We start from the raw sequence: 22,397 nt of genomic DNA, 5'->3' as shown, positions 1-22,397 counted from the left end.
TTTATTAGATTTTATTTAGATCTAAATAATACCTCTGACGTAGCGGGTGAATGAAAGCAAGAGAGGTTACGTTTACATATTGGCGGACATATGATTCAACAAAAGTTAACTCCCCTGTTCCTTCACACCGTTGAACCGGAAGCTGGCAGAAGTAATGGAGACGAAGAATTATGTGATTGCTGAAAAGTGTTGAATAAAATGTATTTTACTTGAGTAAATATTAAATATGAGGTCTGAAGTCTTAGAGCACACCCATGTGAGGAAATTGGTCTCTACCTTTGACGGTGGCGATATTTTGTTTTGACATTAAACATATTTTTCGAACCGAAGCGACGGAAGAACGCTGCCAAACTTTTCTCGCTTCGATCGCATACAGGGTGACTGGTCATTTTTCTCTCTTTTGCGCAGCGTTAATTTACGCTGCAATTTGCCTGTGCTTCGATGCTTGGGAATTTGTGGATTCTATGATAATTTTTGTTTGTTCTAGTCCACACTATAAACTATAGTTTGTAATCTGTATCCAACGCCTCTGATTTGTTCTGTTATTTTACACATCAACGCCAGGAGAATGTATACATTTGTAAGCGAATCCTACGCCAGAGATTCACTTACAGGCCTTTCAAATTTACGATGGTCTTGTTTCATGTACGTTACCTGTAAAATTCCATTACTCTATATAATCTGTTATATGAACTGGGACCAAGGAGAGTTTTACATGTCATTCAATGTGCACAGTGCAAGCAGCAAAACCTTTACATTGAAAATACAGTATACCTGACTGAATTCTACCAAAATGATTCTTCTTCAAAGAGCACTGATACTTAACTATTTGAAACGTGAGGCTCATGAACCCGAAACGGAATGAATGCATTTTATGAGAATAGTTTCATACAGATCTGAAATTAGAAATAAAAACGATCACCCCTTAACTGTTTCAATAAGTATGAATAGGGCTCTAACGATGCATCGATAGTATGTGTGACTATCGATAGTTTAGTAATTGACGTCAGTTGATAATTGCGCTGCGCAAAATACAGGAAGTACCAGGTTCATTTACCTTGATTTACCTTGACCTTGATTATCCGTCCTTGGTACCTCTTGAACAACATGATCTGGGTCTCTTGTCGGCTTGTTTTCATTTCATATCAACCTTATATTCATGTTAGAAATGGCTTCAAATAAGTGATTTGAAAAAACTAATCCAACAGCTGGTCGCAGTGGAGTATTACTATTGCAATAATAATAATCGTTTCTCGCTCTATACTTCCCCCTAGGTATGAATACACAATGCCATTTAGAAACCATCATATGTTAAGTTAAGTTTGACGTAACATTTGGGAACATGTGATCCTATACAATCACCTTTGTGAGCTGAACTAAGTGTCTTCGTGTGCATTTATCGTGTACACAATTGGCTTGCCATTAAACGAGTTCGTCACAACGATGGGGCAGCGTCACATTGACTTTCCACGAGACGCTATGTGATCAGTGTGTGTTTGTGATGCATTCCTAAGCGTTTGACAACGTGTGATGTGGTAAGGAGCTATTATGATTATAGAATTTTTTTTTTATTTTGTAACCGCTGAACATAGAAATATTGTCATTATAATTATAGTCACATGGTATCAAATTCATTTCAGGTTTTCATTGACCATATTAACATACGTAATTGTGTCCTTCCAACAAATACGAATCTCCGGACCGTGACGGACAGTATGTAGTCGCCCTACATGATGAATTTTAGGCGTGTGCTATATCTGGTAAAGACCCCTTTATGATGAGACAGGCACAAGGCACAGAGCTCATGATCATTTCAGAAAATACTATGACACTGCGAGAAGGGACTATGGAAACGATACTTTTTGTAACGGTTCAGTGTCGTGACTTACCCCAGAGTTAATGCACCAAACGTACAGTCAGGAAGTCTGTGATAATAATGAAATATACGGTTGTTTCTTAGTTTCCAACGGCAAAACACGCGTAAAAATGATTTTTTTGTTAACATACTGAGACCATGCAGATAGTACCAGGGCACCCAAATAAAAACAATGCCGTGAAGATGTACAGATAACCAAATGGATAAGGAAGATAACATCAGTTCTGTCTTGTCGGCGTTGAGTTGGAGAAAGTGCGTGGACATCCAGTACTGGATCTTCTTCTCACAATCAATGATGGTCGCCTGTGCATTAAGGCCCGTTCGCATGGTTCGACTTGGATGTTCTCGGGTCGATTCTACAGGTAGTTTTGCTACAAGTCGTAAAGTGAGAATGGGCCTTTAGCAATAGATTGTGGACGGAGAGGCCGTTGATCTGGGAGTATCACATTTTGAATGAGATTCCTTGAATTAAGAATTGATATCAATCTTCTTGGGTAAGTCAGCTCATCTATGTGAATATTAAACTCGCCACATAGATGTATATTTCCGGGTTTGTTGTTCAGGTTATCAATAAAATCCTGAATCTCCAAGAAGAATGCAACAAGGGAGCCACTAGTTGGGGGTCTGTAAATTACACTTATGAGGACAGTGAAGGGAGACATGATATGAAAGTGTGGGAAAATAAAAGAGTAATGGGGTATAGTAGGATAAGGGAGAGTAAAAGGAGAGGAGGGGTTCTCTTTCAACGCTCAACCGTTTCTAAGTAGAATGAACAAAGAAACAAAGATAACGAGAACCACGCAGTTATCTAATTCACAATTACAGAGGTGACGAAGAATATTCCGTCCGAATTTTCGGTGATCCTGAACTAGGTGTATAGGATAGGTATGATAGTACAGCAGGTGCTATCCCCAGGTTCAGGAACCTCCCATCTTCCTTTGGGTTCCTTTCTACACAAAGGGTTTTATGCATGGTTACTCCTATTATTTCCTGTTACTTGTCAGAAGTGTAGAGCAATAGTGAATGGCCGATCCATCTATGTGGACAATTAATATACACAGGTCGAAGAAATAACACAAGGACGGATTATGTTCATATTTTTATTTTGGCAAAAAGGGTATATTTTTAAAATCCAAACTATACTTATAGATAGACTGATAATACTAAGAGATAAAGCATATAGATATATCCTGTCATGTCCATGGTAAGTTCAGCGTTTATAGGCTTCACCATAACATTGTAGATTAAAATGTTGTCTGATGTAACAATACTAGAGTGGTCAGTGAAACTATGGCAACATTATGCTACACGTTTCCATCTTGCTAAATGTAAGACTAACATTACTCTGGTACACATATAAAATGGTGATGAAAATGCACAAGATACACGTGATCGAGTGAGATTAGTGGTTTAAGAAAGTAAAGAAGGCGGAATTACTATACATCAGTAATTGGAGTGAGTGTGTGAATGAGTCGGGTTTTACGAATACTGGGGGACGCCAGAAATGCACTTCACATATTGTCCCCGGGGAATCGAACCCGTGCCTACGGTGTGACGAGCGAACTCTATTCAACCTCTCGGCTACCCAAACGACCAGTAATAATGTGTAAACGTCAGGTGTGTTCCCAGATCTATTAGCAGGTTGAGTTTCCATGAGACTTCGTTCTCTTTGAAACAAACCATGAGTCATATTTTATGACGATAGTAACGATTGAATGTTCCAAGGTGAACCTTTCACTGGTATATTTTTTGTGTGAATTGTTCGTACATTGCTGTAAATTATCGTACAGATGTTCTACCGATTGTGGGTTGAATATTAACTTTTTTTTGAAAGGTACTGATTATTGTGGCAATATGCAAAGGATACGTGGTCAGTTGTGTGGAAAATAGTATTGTTGTCTTAGTAAGAATTTGTGCCCGGAACAATCTGGTATCTGGGTGAATGTTAACAGCAGTTCAGTGTTTCGAGTTTCGCTTACATTCATTACAATAAACAAAACCTAAAACTAACAATCAAATCAACTTCACAGTTAAAATTTACAGTTTAACACAATCAGATCATTATAAGAAGCGTTGACACTGAGGGACTGCAGTATCGTTGTCTCTAACAGCAACGAGTTCAAGACAATTGGGTTTCAGAGCCAACATCTTGCTCAAGGGAGGTAACTCTACAAGCCCATGTTGTCCATCTCACGAGACATCTGGCATATGACGCATGGTCCACAGCAAGAGACGGAAAGACAATCTTTACAGATTGAACCCTGGAAAAGGAAGAGATGGAATGGGGTTCAGATTCATTAATTCATTCAGTCCTTCTTTCAGTCTTTCCTTTGCCCCTTTATTCATGATCATTCACTCCTTCCGTCACCCATTCATTCATTCATTCATTCATTCATTCATTCATTCATTCTTCCTTCATCGTTGCTGATTTATCTGTAGCAGATTGGTGACTTTGGAAAAATGCATAGTACATGAATCCCCTGTGTCTATGGCTTCATAAAAAAATAAATGTTTCTCTCACATATTTTTCAAAATTGACGAGCTCGGTCGAACTTTATTTTAATGTCAAAACATTGAGTAGAGAACAGTCTTGTTTCCTGTTTACTTGGTTCCGTTCTGTTGCGCAACTTAGTGCGATAACCAGTCCAGAATTTTAAAACTATGTCAGTTAACTGGATGCATAAATATTAATCAGTATGATTTGATAAATCAATGCACTTGAATATCGCAACACTAAGCTCCTTCTAATCCTAGCAAATACGTCGTACGGCGTGCTCTGTCGCAAAGCGAGCTCAGAAAAACGGAAACCTAGAAATCGAGGAAATTTCAAAACGAGGCTCTGCCGCTAGAAACGTTTGGCGGTCTCTGACGGAACTGATATTACCTCAACTTCGTTGTGCGTCACAGGACTACTGTGAATAAGCGCAAAAAATACATAACAGGTTTAACCAGTAAGCCAGATTCATTGTGACTTATTTTACGACCTCATCAAACAGGGGCAGTCTGCAATTCCATAGTTAAGATATGCTGCCTGAACCTCGACATAAAGTATAGAAAGACGGTGTTGTTAAAGTTTATAATTACAATTCATTTATAAATATCATTTTCTTATGAAACAAGGAATTGAAATTCAGTTTAACTAGAATTGTTTGAAGTGTCGATTTACACTTTCACACGAGAAAATTCGGATCGGCTGAAAAGTAGGTCAGTGTCTGAATAAGTTAATGAGACTTCTGTTTTGGAATGAATTTTTGATGGAAAAACTGACGAGGGAGGAATACATTTTTACTTTTTTGCCTCAGAAATACAGCCTTGGAAGTTTAGCACGTGTTAATGATTCAGTCAAGCTCGTTCTTACAAACACTTATTCTTATAAAGGACAAATGGATGATCGGGAGGAGGCTAAGTAAAAATTATCTTTTCTTAAACGACAATAAAAAATTGTTACGCGCACAAATGAAAGTAACGCGTCCATGCCTGAGAAACATTTCACTTTTTTCATTTTAGTCTAAGTAACCGATGGCTCTGTCAACATGTCGGTCGTCTGGTAAAGGATCCCGTCTGTCGACCCTTTGGCGTAAGATGGCAAAGCGCTTGCCTAAGAGCGATCCCAAGGTCACCATTTGGCTGCAGTGAAGAAATCTCCGTGCAAATATTCTTAATCGTGCCAACAACTTCAGCAAATCTCGGTGCGGCTAATGGAGACACGTCTACAATTCGGGTTAGCGTGAGGCGTTGCTACTTACCGAAATCCCACCCATGGTTCTGACTTTGGTTCTCATGGCAACAAGGGATCCGTTAACACAGAATGGCATCATACAACATTCATCCATTCTCTCGGCTAGGCGGCACAGCATGCACGGCAGACAACACCATGTACAGAGACCTGGACAACAATGTTCAACGAACTTACGCGAGATGATAATGGTGATCTGTGTACTGCAGTTAGAATCGTGAGTGAGTGAGTTCAGTTTTACGCCAGACTCAGCATTATTCCAGCTATATAACGGCGGTCTGTAAATAATCGAGTCTGGACCAGACAATCCAGTTATCAACAGCATGAGCATCGATCTGCGCAATTGGGAACCGATGACATGTGTCGACCAAGTCAGCAAGGCTGACCACCCGATCCCGTTAGTCACCTCTTACGACAAGCATAGTCACCTTTTATGGCAAGCAAGGGTTGCTGAAGGCCTATTCTACCCCGGGACCGGTAGAATCGTGACAAAAAGTTAACCGTTATAAGTTCTTAAGGGCGAACTCACGTTTATAGACACTTACGTCACTGCGCTATGCAATAACTGTATTACCATAAATGCCCTTCTCCTTAAGGATGCTTTCAACTTAGCGATTCAACGTATCAGTAGTATACAGCTTCTTATTAGTGGTATGTAACTTCTTATCAGTAGTGCTGAACACGGTAACTGACGATTACAATTCAATTACAAAAACAGCAGGCATGAATTACAATTTCAAGAAATGTGGGTTATCTCCCCTGCACTTGTGACCGGTGTCTCATAACCTCCATCCAATGAAAGGCTCGCACTTATCGTATCTCTATGTTGAAATGAATCAGTCATTTCCAGACATTCATGAGTGTATGAAAATATTTGGTAAAGAAACACACAATAATTTCTTCAAAATGTTTCCTAACATGACCACGTCCCATCTGACAGATAGGTACCAGAATGCGTCCCTGCCAAATATTCACATATATTTAAGACTAAAAACACCAGCGTTCTGTTCACAAGACACAGACATTCATCCCATTAAGTATCCGATTTTCGTCATTACATCGAAGTGCGACACACCCATATCAATTAATGTCTTTCGAATGAATATTAATAACTATCTTCAGTACTATGCCTGTACGTACATTGAAGAAAGTGGTACTTAAATATAATTTAACTTATAGCAATGGGGTGTTTTCGGGGAGCCCCTATCCGATCAAAATTCGCTTTGTAAGAAAGTGGTGTTTCCATATAATTACCTGAAAGTAATGAGATGGTGTTCGTGGAGCTCGTATCAGTCACATTCGATTCAATTAAGATCGACATATTTGATTCAATTAACTTCTTTCGATTTAATATGAATAAGTGTTTTGTTGATAAACAGCAATCACGCCAGAAGTACACGTAACGGTTGATCTCAAATCATTAAGCTTATAGTATGTTTTCGTGAAACTCTCTTTCTTTATCAGATCGAAATTCTGCACATTCGTTTGAAATAGGATCTTTTGAACAAATATGAATGGCTATGTCAAGAATATAAACAGCGATCGTGCTAGGGGTACACGAAACGATGCTCTTAGATAATTTGGCTTATACTTACAAGGTAGATGTTTGATCTCCTGGTTTACTTGACCATGTACATCTTCACTTTGGTTACTTACATGAGCCGCAGTCGGTGGCGCAACCGAACATGCCCGTTGACCAGTCTCGATGACCTTCCGGTCTGACCAGAAGGTTGGGGTTTCCGGTGGGCTGAGTGACGACCGCCATTGTTGTTAAGGAGATGAGAGCTGCAGGCTGCTACTGGAAGTAAAACGAAATGCTAGGAGATTCTAATTTGACCCTACAACCATTTGTCATTTTCTTGGACTGCGATTGCGGTGGATTACAAGGGTGGATTACAAGGAATCGAGTTTCACCTCTCCCATTAATCGTCATTTTATAATTGCCATCTAAAACGTTCATGTTCTGAAAAGTGAGCACAGAATATCAATCTCTCTGAGTCAAATGAAATACACATTACATGTACAAATTATTTTAGTTTGAAGTCTGAAATATATTGCATTCCCTGTATCTCAGGTTGTAGCAAGAGCCTATCGGGTATGACAATTGCCGTAGAAAGCAAACATTAAACCCACGTCAATTATTTGTGCAGCTAATCTTTTGGCAGAATTAAGATATATCCGAATAACAAAGTTTAAATTTGAGATCATCTGGAATTCAATTTAGTTTTGTGCTTTTCTAACGTTCCAAACACGTCCGTCGTTCCAGTGAACACAGGTAGACTCCACCATTGATTACAGACTGAATCTCCATTTCGTGGTTTTGTCCACAAACACATTTCAATATACCTGTCACAGATACCGCTTAGTTGGAAGTATACTGGTATAGCTTCATACAAGGACATAAATATATATACTTCGCAATTGCGAAATAGAATGGCGTCATCGGTACTTGTAAATCCGCGTGCAATGGTTTTGTCATGAGATAAGGTTGCTAGGCATAGCATTGTGTTGTGAAACTGAAACAGAACTATCGGTAGTTAGGTAGGACGTGACTTGTGCTATCACAGGTTGTAATAAGGTTGTTTGTCTTGCTGGTTACTGTGAACGGGTGAATGTAGTGGACAGTGGGGAATGTTTGAAGTGATCACGTCGACGTTTTTAACTGACTGTGATACATACATACATACATACATACATACATACATACATACATACATACATACATACATACATACAGCAATGGGCATCACACACTGTATCCATGTGAGGAATCGAACCTGTTTTTTCATCGTGACGAGCGAACCCTTAACCACTTGGCTACCCCATCGCCCTGTCCATTAATGCTGTATTAGTTAAACAACTATTGATTTAGACATGTCAACTTCTGTGCCAATGTGCCAAGAAGCTGAAATTTATATTAAAGTTGATTTGGTCATGGCAGACTGGTTTGAATTGCCAACTGTATTAGACAAACAGATTGATTTGTGATGTGGAGACTGCGAACACCTGGTATCGTCAGCCTAAAGAAAAAAAGTGAAATATTTCTCGGGGATCGGCGTGTCACTTTTATTTGCGAGCATAACATTTTTTTTATGGCCATTTGAAAAAAATTGACTTCGCCGCGTCCTGATCATCCATTTGTCCACTATAAGAATGAGTGTCTGTAAGAACGAGTATGACTGAATCTACAACTGATCATCATTTGCTAAACTGTACTGCCACACTGTATTTCTGAGAGATAAAAAATAAATATGTGTTCCTCCCTCGTCACTATCAAAAATTTAAAAAAATAGTCCTACCGCCCTCGTCACCTTTGAAAAAAATGTGTACGAGAAACATTTAATTTTTTTTATACAGCCTTACTATTTCATACTGATTCATAAACACATGCTCTGTCATCGTATCACATTGTGACAATCACTGGATTGTCTGGTCCAGACTCGATTCGTTTATAAAAAATATACAGCAGTAATACTGCTGAAACTAGTATGTACTCATGATATAACCACATTAGTACAATCGACTCTGCCTGTAGAAAAGATTTCTCATGGATGTGGAAAGGGTTTTGTTGCCTCTTTAACTTGCTGAGGTGGGATTGTGATGGTTCCATACACCCTGAAGTGAAGAGAGAGTGAGTATGGTTTTACGCCGCAATATTCCCGCAATATCAAGATGGGGGGGCACCAGAACTACGCCTCACACATTGTACCCATGTAGAGAATCGAACCTGAACCTTTAGTGTGATAACAGTTTAACCGCTAGGCTACCCCCCGCCGCTGAAATGAAGGTGTTGATCTGGGAACAAGTACAGTGCTCAACCGGTAACCAAGAAGAAAGTGTCTGTATAAATCATTACTCAGCAACTACTACTTGAGGTGTAATTCACACAATGATCAGTTCAACGTGACAAGTATATAGAATAGATGTCGTAATTATTGGCAAGAAAGTTAAGTGCATGTGAAATGAACACTGCACTATTAAATGCACAACCACATGTAAATACATCTTTCTTTGACGGAATTGATGAAAAAGAGATTGTGTCATTATGTATTGTTGGGGCGGTGGGGTAGCCTAATGGTTAAAACGTTCGCTTGTCACGCCGACAAATCTTGGTTCGTATCTCCACATTGGTACAATGTGTGAAGTTCATTTCTGGTGTCCTCTGCCATATGAGTAAGTGTGTGTGTGTGTGTGTGTGTGTGTGTGTGTGTGTGTGTGTGTGTGTGTGTGTGCGTGCGTGCGTGTATGTGCGTGTGTGCTTGCGTGTGTGCGTGTGCGTGTGTGTGTGCACTCATCTGTGCTCTAATACTTAATACATTTACACATAAATGGGCACTGATCCAGACCAATTTCCGTGGACTGGTTATTGTTTTGTCTTTACACGATGATATCCCATAATTCTTTGCTGGTTTGTGATCTCTGCTGCGCCGTCGGCATGCGCAACTGTAGTATCAGTGGTAGACTGATAAAAAAAAGATGGAATCGTTTTTACTCGATAACATTTCCATCTTCATTATTATGATAACAAATAGACATATTGAAGATTAACCATCTGCCAATGGTAAAAAATGATCGGACTGAAAGTTAACGAAATCAATGTACGTCTTTATATTTTGTCTTTTCCTCCTAATTGGTTTATTATAATATTTGTTTACATTTTGAAACTTATTGAAAAACAAATGATCTGCTATACTTACAGTGAATTCAAAACATGACTGTAATATGTAGTGATTTTATAGACTGGCAGCGTGAATCATATTCCACGCCCAAAATGCGACCTAGTGTATGTTGTATGTCTCATTACACTTCACGGCGAAAACAATCATGTTGAATGCTACAACAAATACAACAAAATGCAAATATTGAAATTAAAACAGACTGATTAAAAGAGGTTGTTAATCCTTAGCGGTTAAGGACGTTGTAACACAGGCACAATACAACAAGGTCTATTCAGTGTAGATTAGAAAATCTACATACATAAAGACTACCCTTTGTCAAATCCGCTGTGAAAGATAAAATTAATCAATCAATCAGCGTGTTAATCTATTGATCGATGTTTGCTGTGATAACTCCCTGTGTGGTATAGGTGTGCGGGGCCTTGTGTTGAAGTTGCAGATTGAGAGATGGAGTGAGACAGAATAAATCTCGGTGAGTATAGACGTGATGTTGCGTTTATCCTTGAATGTATATGTACCAGTACATTAATGTTATGTGGTTAGTAAGGAGTCCAACCCCTCTTTGGCTTAGCATCTTTCGACGGAAAAAAGCGAAGGGAGAGCCTTAGCTAGCATCTTCAAAGACAATGTGGAACGAACATAATTTGTAAGTGACTGTTGTAGGGTTTACTTATAAGGGAAGAAAGAAACGGTGTTAATTATTTATCATTATTTATTCTTAATCGACTCGAAGACTAAGAGCGCTAGCATTTCATTTTGATTTTTCCCATATATATTAAGGAACATAAATATTACGTTAATTAATATTATTGGAAAATCCTTAATGTCCTACAACTTAGACACTTACTTACAATAGTAATAAAACTATTGTAAAATTAGGTGAATATTTTATACAATGTAATGAAATGATACACGCTGCTTAATATGCCTATGTACCTATTTGTTTTCAATTTCAAGACGAGGAACCATGTTTTGACCTATTCTGTACTGACGCCCAAATAACAGTTACGACATTGTGGAGTTGCTTTTCCTTTGTCTGCGATTTAAATCGACGGGGAAACACGGTTAGCATATTAGCAATTCACAGCTTTTGTTTCTTCGCAATCTGCGGGAGATAACGACCGCAGCAGTGTGTACTGTGCAGACGAAGAATTCAACCTGCTGGACTGTAGTCGTGGAAACGCATGGCGCAGACGACAAAATCAGCACGTGCTCTTATTGATAGATTATAAATGTGGTAACTTCTGTGAGAGTTTTGTTACTACGAGGTTGTCTCGTGGGTAGGTAAGGCCATGAAATGGGTAGGTAAGGCCATGGAATGGGTAGGTAAGGCCATGAAAACGATCATTCTACCACACATGTCAAGCACTTTGTCGACTATAGTGGTTGTGTCGGTAAGACTTTTTCAGTCTCTCTTAGATATTTTTCCTGACTGTCTAATTTGGCCATATTCGTTCCAATATTTCTTTGTAATATTCTTGTTCATCCGGCCACTTACTTTGTTCATTCTTACTTTATTTTTCTCTATCTCATTTCTTCTATCCACAATATATCTGTAATCATACAACGATACAAAGCTGTATAAAACGGGCTGGTCTTCAATGAGGTCCAAGTGGTTGGACTATTTTCTGTTCTGTCCTTTTTGACCTGTTGTACTGCACATTACAGTTTTGCTGTAATTTTTCACTCATCTGACCTAATCTTCGCAGTGTGTTGCAAGATGTGATGAAGATCAGGCTAGAGAGATGGACTTGGGCAGAGTTTGTGAATATAGAACTGAGGGTTTCGTTTATCATTGAACATATGCTTCCGAATTTGACAGCAAGACTGAAGCTTCATGAGCATAAGTGTATAACGGTACCCCCAGAGAGCGAGGGAATTTGGTATTAAGCCTCATGTAGCAATATTCCAACAATAGCACAGCGGGAAACACCAGAAATGGGCTCCCATGGGCTCCATCGGACCCATGTAGGGAATCGAACCCGGGTCTTCGGCGTGAGGAGCGAACGCTTCAACCACTGGTTACCCCCCACCGTCCCCCACCGTTGTAGGGATACGAACATATGGTTTTACTGTTATACTGTAGTTAGTAGGTAACGTCATACAAACACGCCGAATGGGGGCAAATATTGAAGCCAGCTTAGACCAGCGAGGCACTGCAATATCCTGTGCAAAGTTTGTGTACTTTAGGAGTAACAGAACATGTGAACATGGGTTCGGATCTACGTTCGCCCTGCTTTGGAAGCCAGGTTTGTTATTACTTGACTGTTACTTGACAAAGAGGACATTAAACGGCCTTGACATGGAAGTCATTTATTCCTCGCATGGCGATCATTTGACGAACGTAACACGGAGATAATATAAGAGAACACAGAGATCGTATGGTAGATTTAAAGTTCATTTGAAGGACTTCAGCAGACATTGCGTGAGGGACTTCAGACAGAGATCTTTGACAGTCGTAACATAGAGATCGTCTTACGACTCTGAGACGATGATCAATACAGAGTTAGTGGGGTTATGGGGTTATCAATATTCTTCCAACATTGAGGCGTGGAACACCAAAAACGTGCTTCGCACATTGCACCCATGTTGGAAATCTAACTCGAGCCTTAACACTTTAATCACTAGGTCACCGTCCGATCATTACAGAAAAACGAGTGAGTGAGTTAAGTAATGATGACATTGTTACAGAAAGACGACCTTTGTGACACCATGCATAAGCAAACAGGCCTCTGAATAATGTAGTGTGCCTGACATTTTAACGTTGCCTGACACGTCTGTTTTGATTTGAACAGATATTCTACACTTACTGAGTATATTCCTTTAATGTTTGGATAGCACATGCTGTCATGCTTCTAACCTTGGATACGCTAGGTTAGACTGGCTGACTGTTGTGACTGTAACTATCAACAAAACCGAAAACCACTTCGGTCAGAACTGGGGCAACACAACGCCAAACACAAGGGTGGACGAACTGTTATCTGAGTCAAGAACTCAGCACAGTCCGGGTAGTCGTTGGGCGACATGGACGTCCCCAGGAGGGGTCAACTCTGATAAGGCGCTCAACAATGAGCGATATGTGGAAACTATTTGATCAATAGACGTTTACGCCAATCACATCAAGATAATTTGTCCAGTTGTCTTCCGGGGAACGCCTTTCAAGCAACGTGATTGTTTTCTAGACCAACGCTTAGTCTTTGAAAATATGTATGATGGGGCCGAACCTAAACGGAAAGAAGTGCCCGGCCCAGTTATGACAGCCAATGGACGTCTGGACTTCATTTCGGGCCATCACAATACAGGGTTGGTCGGAAGGGAAATTGATTAGATGGCTTTCAGACACGAGAAGACGCTCGGATACGGATGATTATGGTTTGGATTAGATGATCCATAGGACGTTGTTATAATGAGGGTGTAAAATTTTGTGCCGCTTTAGCAATATTCCAGTCATGTCACGTCGGGGTACAGAAAAACTGAGGTCTACACATTCAAACCGATGCATGAGTTTCATTAACCAATACAGACTATGACCTATTTTTCAGCCGATACGACTGGTCCTGTTAGAAGAGGTCGTACAATGAATCACAATTCATTTGGCTCACTGGTTAAACCTCTTATGTGTTCTTTGCGCTTACAAAGTGTATTTTTGTCACGTACAATGCGACTGATGTAATATCAAGGCCGTGAAAGACCGCCAGACGTTTCTAGCGGTCGAGCCTCGTTTTGAGTTTTCCGCGATTTCCGTTTGTCTGAACATGCAGTATGACTGCGCACATGACTGCGCACATGACTGAGCACATGACTGAGCACACTGTACGAACGTGTTTGCAAGGATTAGAAGAAGCGTAGTGTTACAATATACAAGTGATTAGATATATCAGATAAAACAATATCTATATATCCAGTTGAATGAGTTAGTCTAAAAATTCTGGACTGGTTATTGTACAGAGTTGCACAATAGGACGGAACCCAATCAGCAGGGAAAGAGATGGTTGTGTGATGAATGATTTGATTTGTGGGGAATCAAAACCGTGTCTTCTGCTTGACGAGCAAACGCTGTAACTACTAGATTACCCAAACGCCTTTGTCGTAACATATATAGATGAACAAAAGGGCGGGCGGTCGTATTCGCATACCTATCAACTGAGTGAGTGAGTCCAGTTAATTAGAAGGTTACAATAGTTTTACGTCACCTTTCGCAACATTCCAACAGTATCAGCTCCTGAGTATCAGCTCCTGAGATTGAACCCAGGTCTCCAGCGTGACAAGCGAACGCCTTAACCACTAGCCTTAGACTACGTACCCCACCGCCGCATGTTGTAAACTATTACAACCTTGAAAACACGTAACCCGGATCCAAACCCACACTCTCGGAGTGAGACAACAAAGTGCCACCTTGTCAGATTTCTAACTCATGTTAATCATGAGCTCCAATAGGCTATTCAAGGGAAGAAAAGAAGTTAAATCAAGGCCACTTCCTGCTCAAGACGTCACACGTCACAAACCAGGGGCAGTAAGTAACCCTCACAACTAGACATCAAAGAAATCAGATAACATCAGGAAAGTGGCTTTTCTACGGGGAAACTCAGTATGTAGTCATAATTTTCTTTGTACTTTATGACCACACAAGATGTTTTGAATCAAACATTGGCAAGGATATACACTTGTGAAGGTTTGAAGTTTGACTTCCATACTGAGATAAATACATCCAAGAAAGTCCACTTAATATGGCAAGATTTCCATAGTTTCAGGAAAGTGAAGAAACTCTCTGGGTCTCTTTTCATTATACACTATCTAACAAAAAAGAAACACATGGGCATTTTGTATTTTTATAAATCTGTTGATTATATCTTGTCTTCAAACAGTCGTCAAAATATGCCAACATGATTTTACACCATTTCATAAGTGAAAAATGTATTTTACTTGAAAAGGTTGATGGTGATTGTATTTCTTACAAGGATTAAAAAGGAACCACCACAACGCAAAATAACTCACCTCCCAGTTGAAATTATGTAACAAAGAGTCTGCACTGTCACCACGGCGCTCAGCGTGTCCGTTATCTAAAATGATCCACTTGATTGTCTGGATATTTCCAATCTAAGTAAACTTAGTCTCAGTGTATTTCGTTTCACTCCACCACTGAGTCTAACAAAACCTAGTAGAAGGTCGCGTCAGGTAACCTTTGAGCAACCAATGACAGTCCAATCAAATGCGAGACGGTTAAATAGATTTAACCAATCAGACAACGGCTACTATTTAGGGATCGGAGGTACTTTCAAAATATGCAGGTGACCGACACAGATCTCTCCACAAACACAAATCAGCATATAACACAGTTATTTGACCTGCAGTATATACGCTTTGGGGTTTCTGTTGACATGGTTACCATTAGCAAATATTTCCGCAAGAAAACATCCTTGAATATTGTCAAAAGACACTATTTTTAGCGACTGTTTACTCACCGTTGTCAAGGCAGTACGTACGCCGTGTGCATCACCCAGAAGCGATCGTACGCTAAATAGCATTCGGAATCGTTCGGGTACGAACCTTTTCGAGATAAAAAATTCTAAAGGGATGTGCGAATGTGCACTTTCGCGAATTGGTAAGCTGTGTTCTGATTGGTCAATCTCAACGGTTACCTGACGCGACCTCCCATAAGGTTTTGTTAGACTCAGTAGTGGAGTGTAACGAAAAGTACTGAGGATAAGTTTACTTAGCCTGGGATATTTCCGTCTTCTAAATTGATGCAAAAGTTCGTGAACTGTGGACGGGTGATGCATGTTTGATACAACATTTTCGTAAAAGATTTCTTGGTTATGCGTTTCTTTTTTTGAATAGTATACCATGTGATTATTTTTTATGAACAGTTTTCTTCTGTAAAATATGTTCATGTTAGTGAATGTTTATCTATCCATATGTGCAGGCTTCGCTTCAAGATTCTGCAGTCTATATTTAGTATCTCCCAGTGGCTTGGGTTTTAGGCAATCCCACCATCGATGCTTTGCGCAAGTCTGACAACAGATAGCCCAAATAACCTACCCTCTGACAAATGACAAATGTAAAATTGCTATGAAAACAAACTGTGTACGCAAAGCATCGTGTCATGTTAAAAGCTACCAAAGAAGTAATAGAACTTGTACTTCAGAAAGAGGGAGTATTGTTTTACGCCGCTTTAGGAAAGAAGTGTAGTCCGAAATGCACCATTCGTAACATTTCACCTTGATACAACACCTTCTTTATTCAAACGCTCTATCAAGAAAGATGCTGACTATATAACATTAATTATTTCTACTAAAAGTCTCGATGACGAGAGGATTCGCAACACAACAATATTGTGAGTGAGTGAGTTTAGTTTTACACCGCACTCGGCAATATTCCAGATATATAGCGGTCTGTAAATAGTCCAGTCTGGACCAGACAATCCAGTGATCAACAACATGAGCATCGATCTGCACAATTGGGAACCGATGACATGTGTCAACCAAGTCAGCGAGTCTGACCACCCGATCCCGTTAGTCGCCTCTTACGACAAGCATGGTCGCCTTTTATGGTAAGCATGGGTTGCTGAAGGCCTATTCTACTCCGTGACCTTCACGGGTCCACAACAATGTAACCAATGTAAAATACAAAATACAGTATGAGACGGGGGTACCTGTTTGTAACGGAGAAGTGTGTGTCAAGCTATCGACCGCTTAAAATACGAGTATATTAGACCGCAGTGTATTGTTTCAGGAATAGAACTGACAGAAGCGATAAATGTATTATAGTCAAAGGCTACTTTTATCAGAGAGCAAAACCCGTATATTCTCTATGGAATAAATCCCGGTAGATTTATTCTGTCACACTCGGTGTGTACACTTCCAAGACATCCCGTTTAGAAGATTACTAGACTGGGGTTGTTGGTATGCTACACTATCTTGGTGCCTTAGTAACCACGGACAAACAACTTAAGAAGACCGTGAGTGAGTGAGTTAAGGCTTACGCCGCTTTCAGCAATATTTCAACGATAACACGGCGGTGTACACTAGAAATGGGCTTTACATATTGCACCTTTGTGAGGAATCGAGCCCGGAGTGACAATCGAATGCATTAACCAGGTGGCTACCTAACCACACTATGCAGAAGATAAAGCTGTTATTTCGCAACATAAATAACAGAACATTCCATGTAAACTGTCTCTGTAATATAATTACAGATAACTCTAATTACAAGCATATTGCCTTTCTAAGGCAGAGGGTACTCTTTGTTTGCTTGTTAAACAACATTACTGTAAAAGGCGATCTCGACATTTGCTTAGCGCAAAAGCTCTAAAGTTACTTATAGCAGTACTACACTTATCATGTCTTACCTTTATGAAGTGAAGAAGATGGTGTATGTTAACTTGATTATCAAATATTCAGGCGTTACGGTTAGAATGCAAAGTTATGGTGCTAAGGCTTCACACTGCGCTTGCTTCCTCCCAGCTACAGAGTTGATCGGGAGGGGTCGCTGTGTCACTGCAGGGAACCCTATATGTGACGTTATGGTGATGTTTCAAACGAAAACAAACCCGCCCTGTGACGTCCGTAACGTATGTTTTTATCTCATTATTTTTAATTCGTAAGCGTAATAAACCGATATTCTTTATGTAAATACACTTTGATCTAACAGATTTGACAAATTTAATACGAATCATTTACATTTTTGTAACATGAAGCTTTGCTATGGATACACATAGGGAATACTTGGCATCGCTTTTAACATTCCATTATAGTGATATTTTTAGAACAAAAGTATTCATAATGTTTCTGTATTTTCTCACAAAACACAGTTAGTTTTGTATGTAAATGGTGACGTACAATTTGACATAGCGAGTGAATGAGTGTTTTATCTGGAACTATGCAATCAGTTATAGGAAGACCCGAAATATTACACCATAAATATTTTTACACCATAAATGAAATTCGCACTTTGTCCCCGTGTAGAGATTCAAACCCATGCTTCGACGTGAAGAGTCAACGCTTTAATCACTTGGCTACCCAACAGTCAGCGAGGAAAGGAATACAAACCCGTGCTTAAATGCAGAGAAATATGTAAATAACAGTGAATAAATCATAAAATACAAGCATCGATCTGAATTTGGATTCCTGCCAAAGAAACTAAGTAAGTATTCCAAACAACTAGAAAATTAAATCGACACGAAAGTGTACTGTTCACAAGGGCTTGTATTGCTTAAGATAATACGACCTGGGTCCAACAACCGTACACTGATGTCCATATACATATATCAGTGCACGGCTGGGTCCTGGGTACACTGGGTACGTCCTGGGTCCAACAACCGTACACTGATATCCATATACATATATCAGTGTACGTTTGGGTCCTGGATACACTGGGTACGTCCTGGGTCCAACAACAGTACACTGCTATCCATATACATATATCAGTGCACGACTGGGTCCTGGGTACACTGGGTACGTCCTGGGTCCAACAACAGTACACTGATATCCATATACATATATCAGTGTACGGTTGGGTCCTGGGTACACTGGGTACGTCCTGGGTCCAACAACAGTACACTGATATCCATATACATATATCAGTGTACGGCTGGGTCTTGGGTACACTGGGTACGTCCTGGGTCCAACAACCGTACACTGATATCCATATACATATATCAGTGTACGGCTGGGTCTTGGGTACACTGGGTACGTCCTGGGTCCAACAACAGTACACTGATATCCATATACATATATCAGTGTACGGCGGGGTCCTGGGTACACTGGGTACGTCCTGGGTCCAACAACCGTACACTGATATCCATATACATATATCAGTGTACGGCTGGGTCCTGGGTACACTGGGTACGACCTGGGTCCAACAACAGTACACTGATATCCATATACATATATCAGTGTACGGCTGGGTCTTGGGTACACTGGGTACGTCCTGGGTCCAACAACCGTACACTGATGTCCATATACATATATCAGTGTACGGTTGGGTCCTGGGTACACTGGGTACGACCTGGGTCCAACAACCGTACACTGATATCCATATACATATATCAGTGTACGGTTGTTGGACCCAGGACGTATTATTTCCAGCAATAAAAGCCCCCGTGGATTCAGCCGTGTGCTTATATGCAGGTGAATCGTGTAACGTCGAATTTATCAACGATGGCGAAATATTTTTTTCGACCAGAAGGAACCCTTCTTATCATCAAGGTATTATGTCAACGTTCCGCTTTTTCCAACTTGTATAATTATATGTAAGTTGATTTGTCCCCATTCTCTGAGAAAATAAGAATGTTTTAATGTTTATAAGTGACATTCATATGCTATTGTCTCTTTTCTGAGTAATGAGATGGAGACATCGACAGTATAGTGTCTGTAGACGAAATACACAAATTATGACTCTAGTATTTTATGATTTTCCACGTATACCAGCCTTTCGCAACGAAACTGCTATTCAGAGTGCACAGCGCAGAAAAAACAAAATCACGTCAGTCCACTGTTAAAATATTCAAAATCCAGAAGTGACGGAACCACGCATACCACATTTATAAAGTATCAAAGATTAAAATCAGAAACTGGATAACAAAACGCTTCCTTTCACGAAAACAAAATGGGAATGAATATATTTTTACTTTTACTGTAAACAACTTTACCATGTTACAGTCACAGCGTGACGTATATTACATTTTTCGCAGGTATAACATGCTTGCTGTCTAAACTACATCACTTCTTGCTCCAAATAACACATTTTTTATATTGTTACAGTTCATAGTTTTTAGTAATGGGTACTACAGTCTGTCATAACGTAAACTGCACGATTGGTGTCGACAATTGTTTCTTTGTTTTGTGGGTTTTTTTGTGCAGTTGTTTATGTTTTCGCATACATATGTGATGTTTTGTTCTCATAAACAGATCCTGGCTGCTTTCAAAATTTACCTTATGGAAGCGGTGGTCATCTTTGAGGCAGCTTTCATTGACGTGTCCGTCTGTCACCGACACCAGAATAACCTTACCCCCTGACATTGCAAATCAGTCCATGCTAAGTATTTGTTTAAATAACTGGCTAACTTTCTTGCCTTTCGTGTTTCCTATACTTAAGCTGTTGATGTATTTAAAGGTAAAAACAATAGTTTTGGTTTCATGAATCGTATCATGCAAACTCGACGACTGGAATTGCCGAGTTTCTTGACTATCACTGATACGTTTATCCATTATTGTGTACATCCTTAGCGGAATTCGAAATATTTAAATGGAAAGAACCGTTAGGTATAATATATCCTATTAACCCAGATACTTTTCAGATATTACTGTATACCGGCGTGCGATTATGTGACTGTAATTTAGTCAGAAGAGACATGGGCGAGGTATCTGGACGTTACCTTGGCAACATGTATGTGCACGTGCTCAGAGTGGTAATAAGTGAACAATTAAAATGAAAGATTCGCTTAATCATTTTCAGCATAAAATGCTCATACATCAGTCTTGTTCAACCTAACCGCATACCTTTCCATAGTAAGGAGTAAGACTTGTACTGGGATTTGAATGAAACTTTGAGTTACGGGTAGCTCACCTTGTTAGAGTAAAGTCCTTCTTACTGCCAGGAAGGCTGTTGGTTGCTGTGTGCTCAAGTAAATGTGAATCACGTTCCACAGCCACGGAATCACGTGACTCCAGTGTCCTGGCGATATAAACACTGTTAGCTCTGAGAGTCGACGTGGTTATGATAGATGATGAGTATATATAGAAATTGTCAAGAGGATATTAGGGCATAGCGATCGTAGGATAAAACTTTGGTTGCAAAACCTTACATATGTATAGTAAATAAACTTCGGAATAAAGTACAGCTAGATGAATCAGTGACAGAACCCAAATTAGCTGGGATGGGAACTGATATGACAATGAAAACTCTAAACGGACGCAACACTGCAAAGTAGATACATTTGACTCGTTGTTTATTAATATCCATGATAACGCTGCAGTTTGAAACAATCTTCAGGACAGTTTGGCTACAAGAATACCTATTGGGTACATGCATATTGTATACTTCACAATATACGTAAGATCGGGTGTACTACAGGGAGCTGTGCTTTGTTCATCTCTATCTATGTGATACATACACTTTATATACTAGTATTTGACAGTATATATGCAATTGTACATACTACAGGGAGCTGTGCAATGTTCATCTCTATCTATGAGATACATGCACATACATACTTTATTGTATATGTACAGCTGGGTATTCCACGTGGAGGTATGCTACGTTTGTCTATACCTATATGAATGTACTACAGAGAGGTGTGCTTTTTCGTCTCCATCTATATGATACATGCGCATAATATATTTGACAGTATATTTGCGACAGAATGTACTACAGGGAAGTGTGCTTTGTTCGTCTCTACTTCTGAAACACACACACACACACACACACACACACACACACACATTTTACTGTATACACATATATATACATTTGGGTGCACTACATTGGGGAGGTATGTTATGTTTGTCTATATCTGTGAGATACACGCACACTATGCGTATGTTTGACATTGTATGTACAGCTGAATGTACAAAACTGAGGTGTGCTTATGTTCATTGAACATTATAGATGAGGCGTCCATACATTAACTTTGAGACACTATAGAAGGATTGTAAATCTCAGTGAGCCTTGTCAGGGTCAGTGTTGAAGTGATTGGGTAAATAATGATTTTTGGGTTGAAGTATGGACTGAAGTGATCTTGAAGGTATTTCAGTCGACTAATGTCAAAATACATGTTTCATTTAACTGCGTGTATTGATCTAGGTGGTAGGCAATTCTGTCTTTTAACTGCTCGGTTGTCATCACCGTTTCGATTTCCCTCTAAATATAATATCATGCAACTATGACAGAAATAAACCCGACCCTTGACTTCTCGACTATAGTACGTTCAACCATGATCCCGCTACCTCAGCTGGGGTAACCGAGTGGTATAAGTGTTCGCTCGATACGCCGATTGTCCTCTCTCGAATCCACATATGAACGCAAAGTGTGAAACCCATGTAAGGTGTTCACTGCCGTGATGCTGAAGTGCCGTTGAAACGGATAAGAAGCCACATGGACTTACTCCCAT

General features: G+C 39.8%; 1 protein-coding gene across 2 annotated transcripts; it reads right to left on the bottom strand.

Annotated features, from left to right (window-relative positions):
- Positions 1–3,844: 3,844 nt before the first annotated feature.
- On the bottom strand, positions 3,845–20,923 carry LOC137287237 (placenta-specific gene 8 protein-like). Of its 2 annotated transcripts, none has more exons than XM_067819430.1 (4): positions 20,855–20,923; positions 7,269–7,407; positions 5,623–5,762; positions 3,845–4,137 (listed from the first exon to the last, which is right to left on the bottom strand). In XM_067819430.1, the coding sequence occupies exons 2-4, from the start codon at positions 7,375–7,377 to the stop codon at positions 4,045–4,047; spliced, it is 342 nt and encodes a 113-aa protein (XP_067675531.1). In that variant the 5' UTR covers positions 7,378–7,407; positions 20,855–20,923; the 3' UTR covers positions 3,845–4,044. The 2 variants fall into 2 exon arrangements, with proteins under 2 accessions (XP_067675531.1, XP_067675530.1); XM_067819429.1 differs by having other exon boundaries at positions 7,269–7,410; positions 20,855–20,903.
- Positions 20,924–22,397: the final 1,474 nt, after the last annotated feature.

The sequence above is a fragment of the Haliotis asinina genome, chromosome 6 (assembly GCF_037392515.1).
Source record: "Haliotis asinina isolate JCU_RB_2024 chromosome 6, JCU_Hal_asi_v2, whole genome shotgun sequence".
Classification (NCBI taxonomy): domain Eukaryota; kingdom Metazoa; phylum Mollusca; class Gastropoda; order Lepetellida; family Haliotidae; genus Haliotis; species Haliotis asinina.
The sequence above is the reverse complement of the archived record's forward strand: the minus strand, read 5'-3'. Positions and strand labels throughout refer to the sequence as shown.

Excerpts from the sequence above, each read along its gene's own strand:
- LOC137287237 (XM_067819430.1), bottom strand. The coding sequence starts at position 7,377 with ATGGCGGTCGTCACTCAGCCCACCGGAAACCCCAACCTTCTGGTCAGA. Across the intron at positions 5,763-7,268 it reads CGCCACCGACTGCGGCTCAT|GTCTCTGTACATGGTGTTGT; the intron begins GTAAGTAACCAA and ends ATTGTTGTCCAG. Across the intron at positions 4,138-5,622 it reads GAACCATGGGTGGGATTTCG|GGTTCAATCTGTAAAGATTG; the intron begins GTAAGTAGCAAC and ends TTCCTTTTCCAG.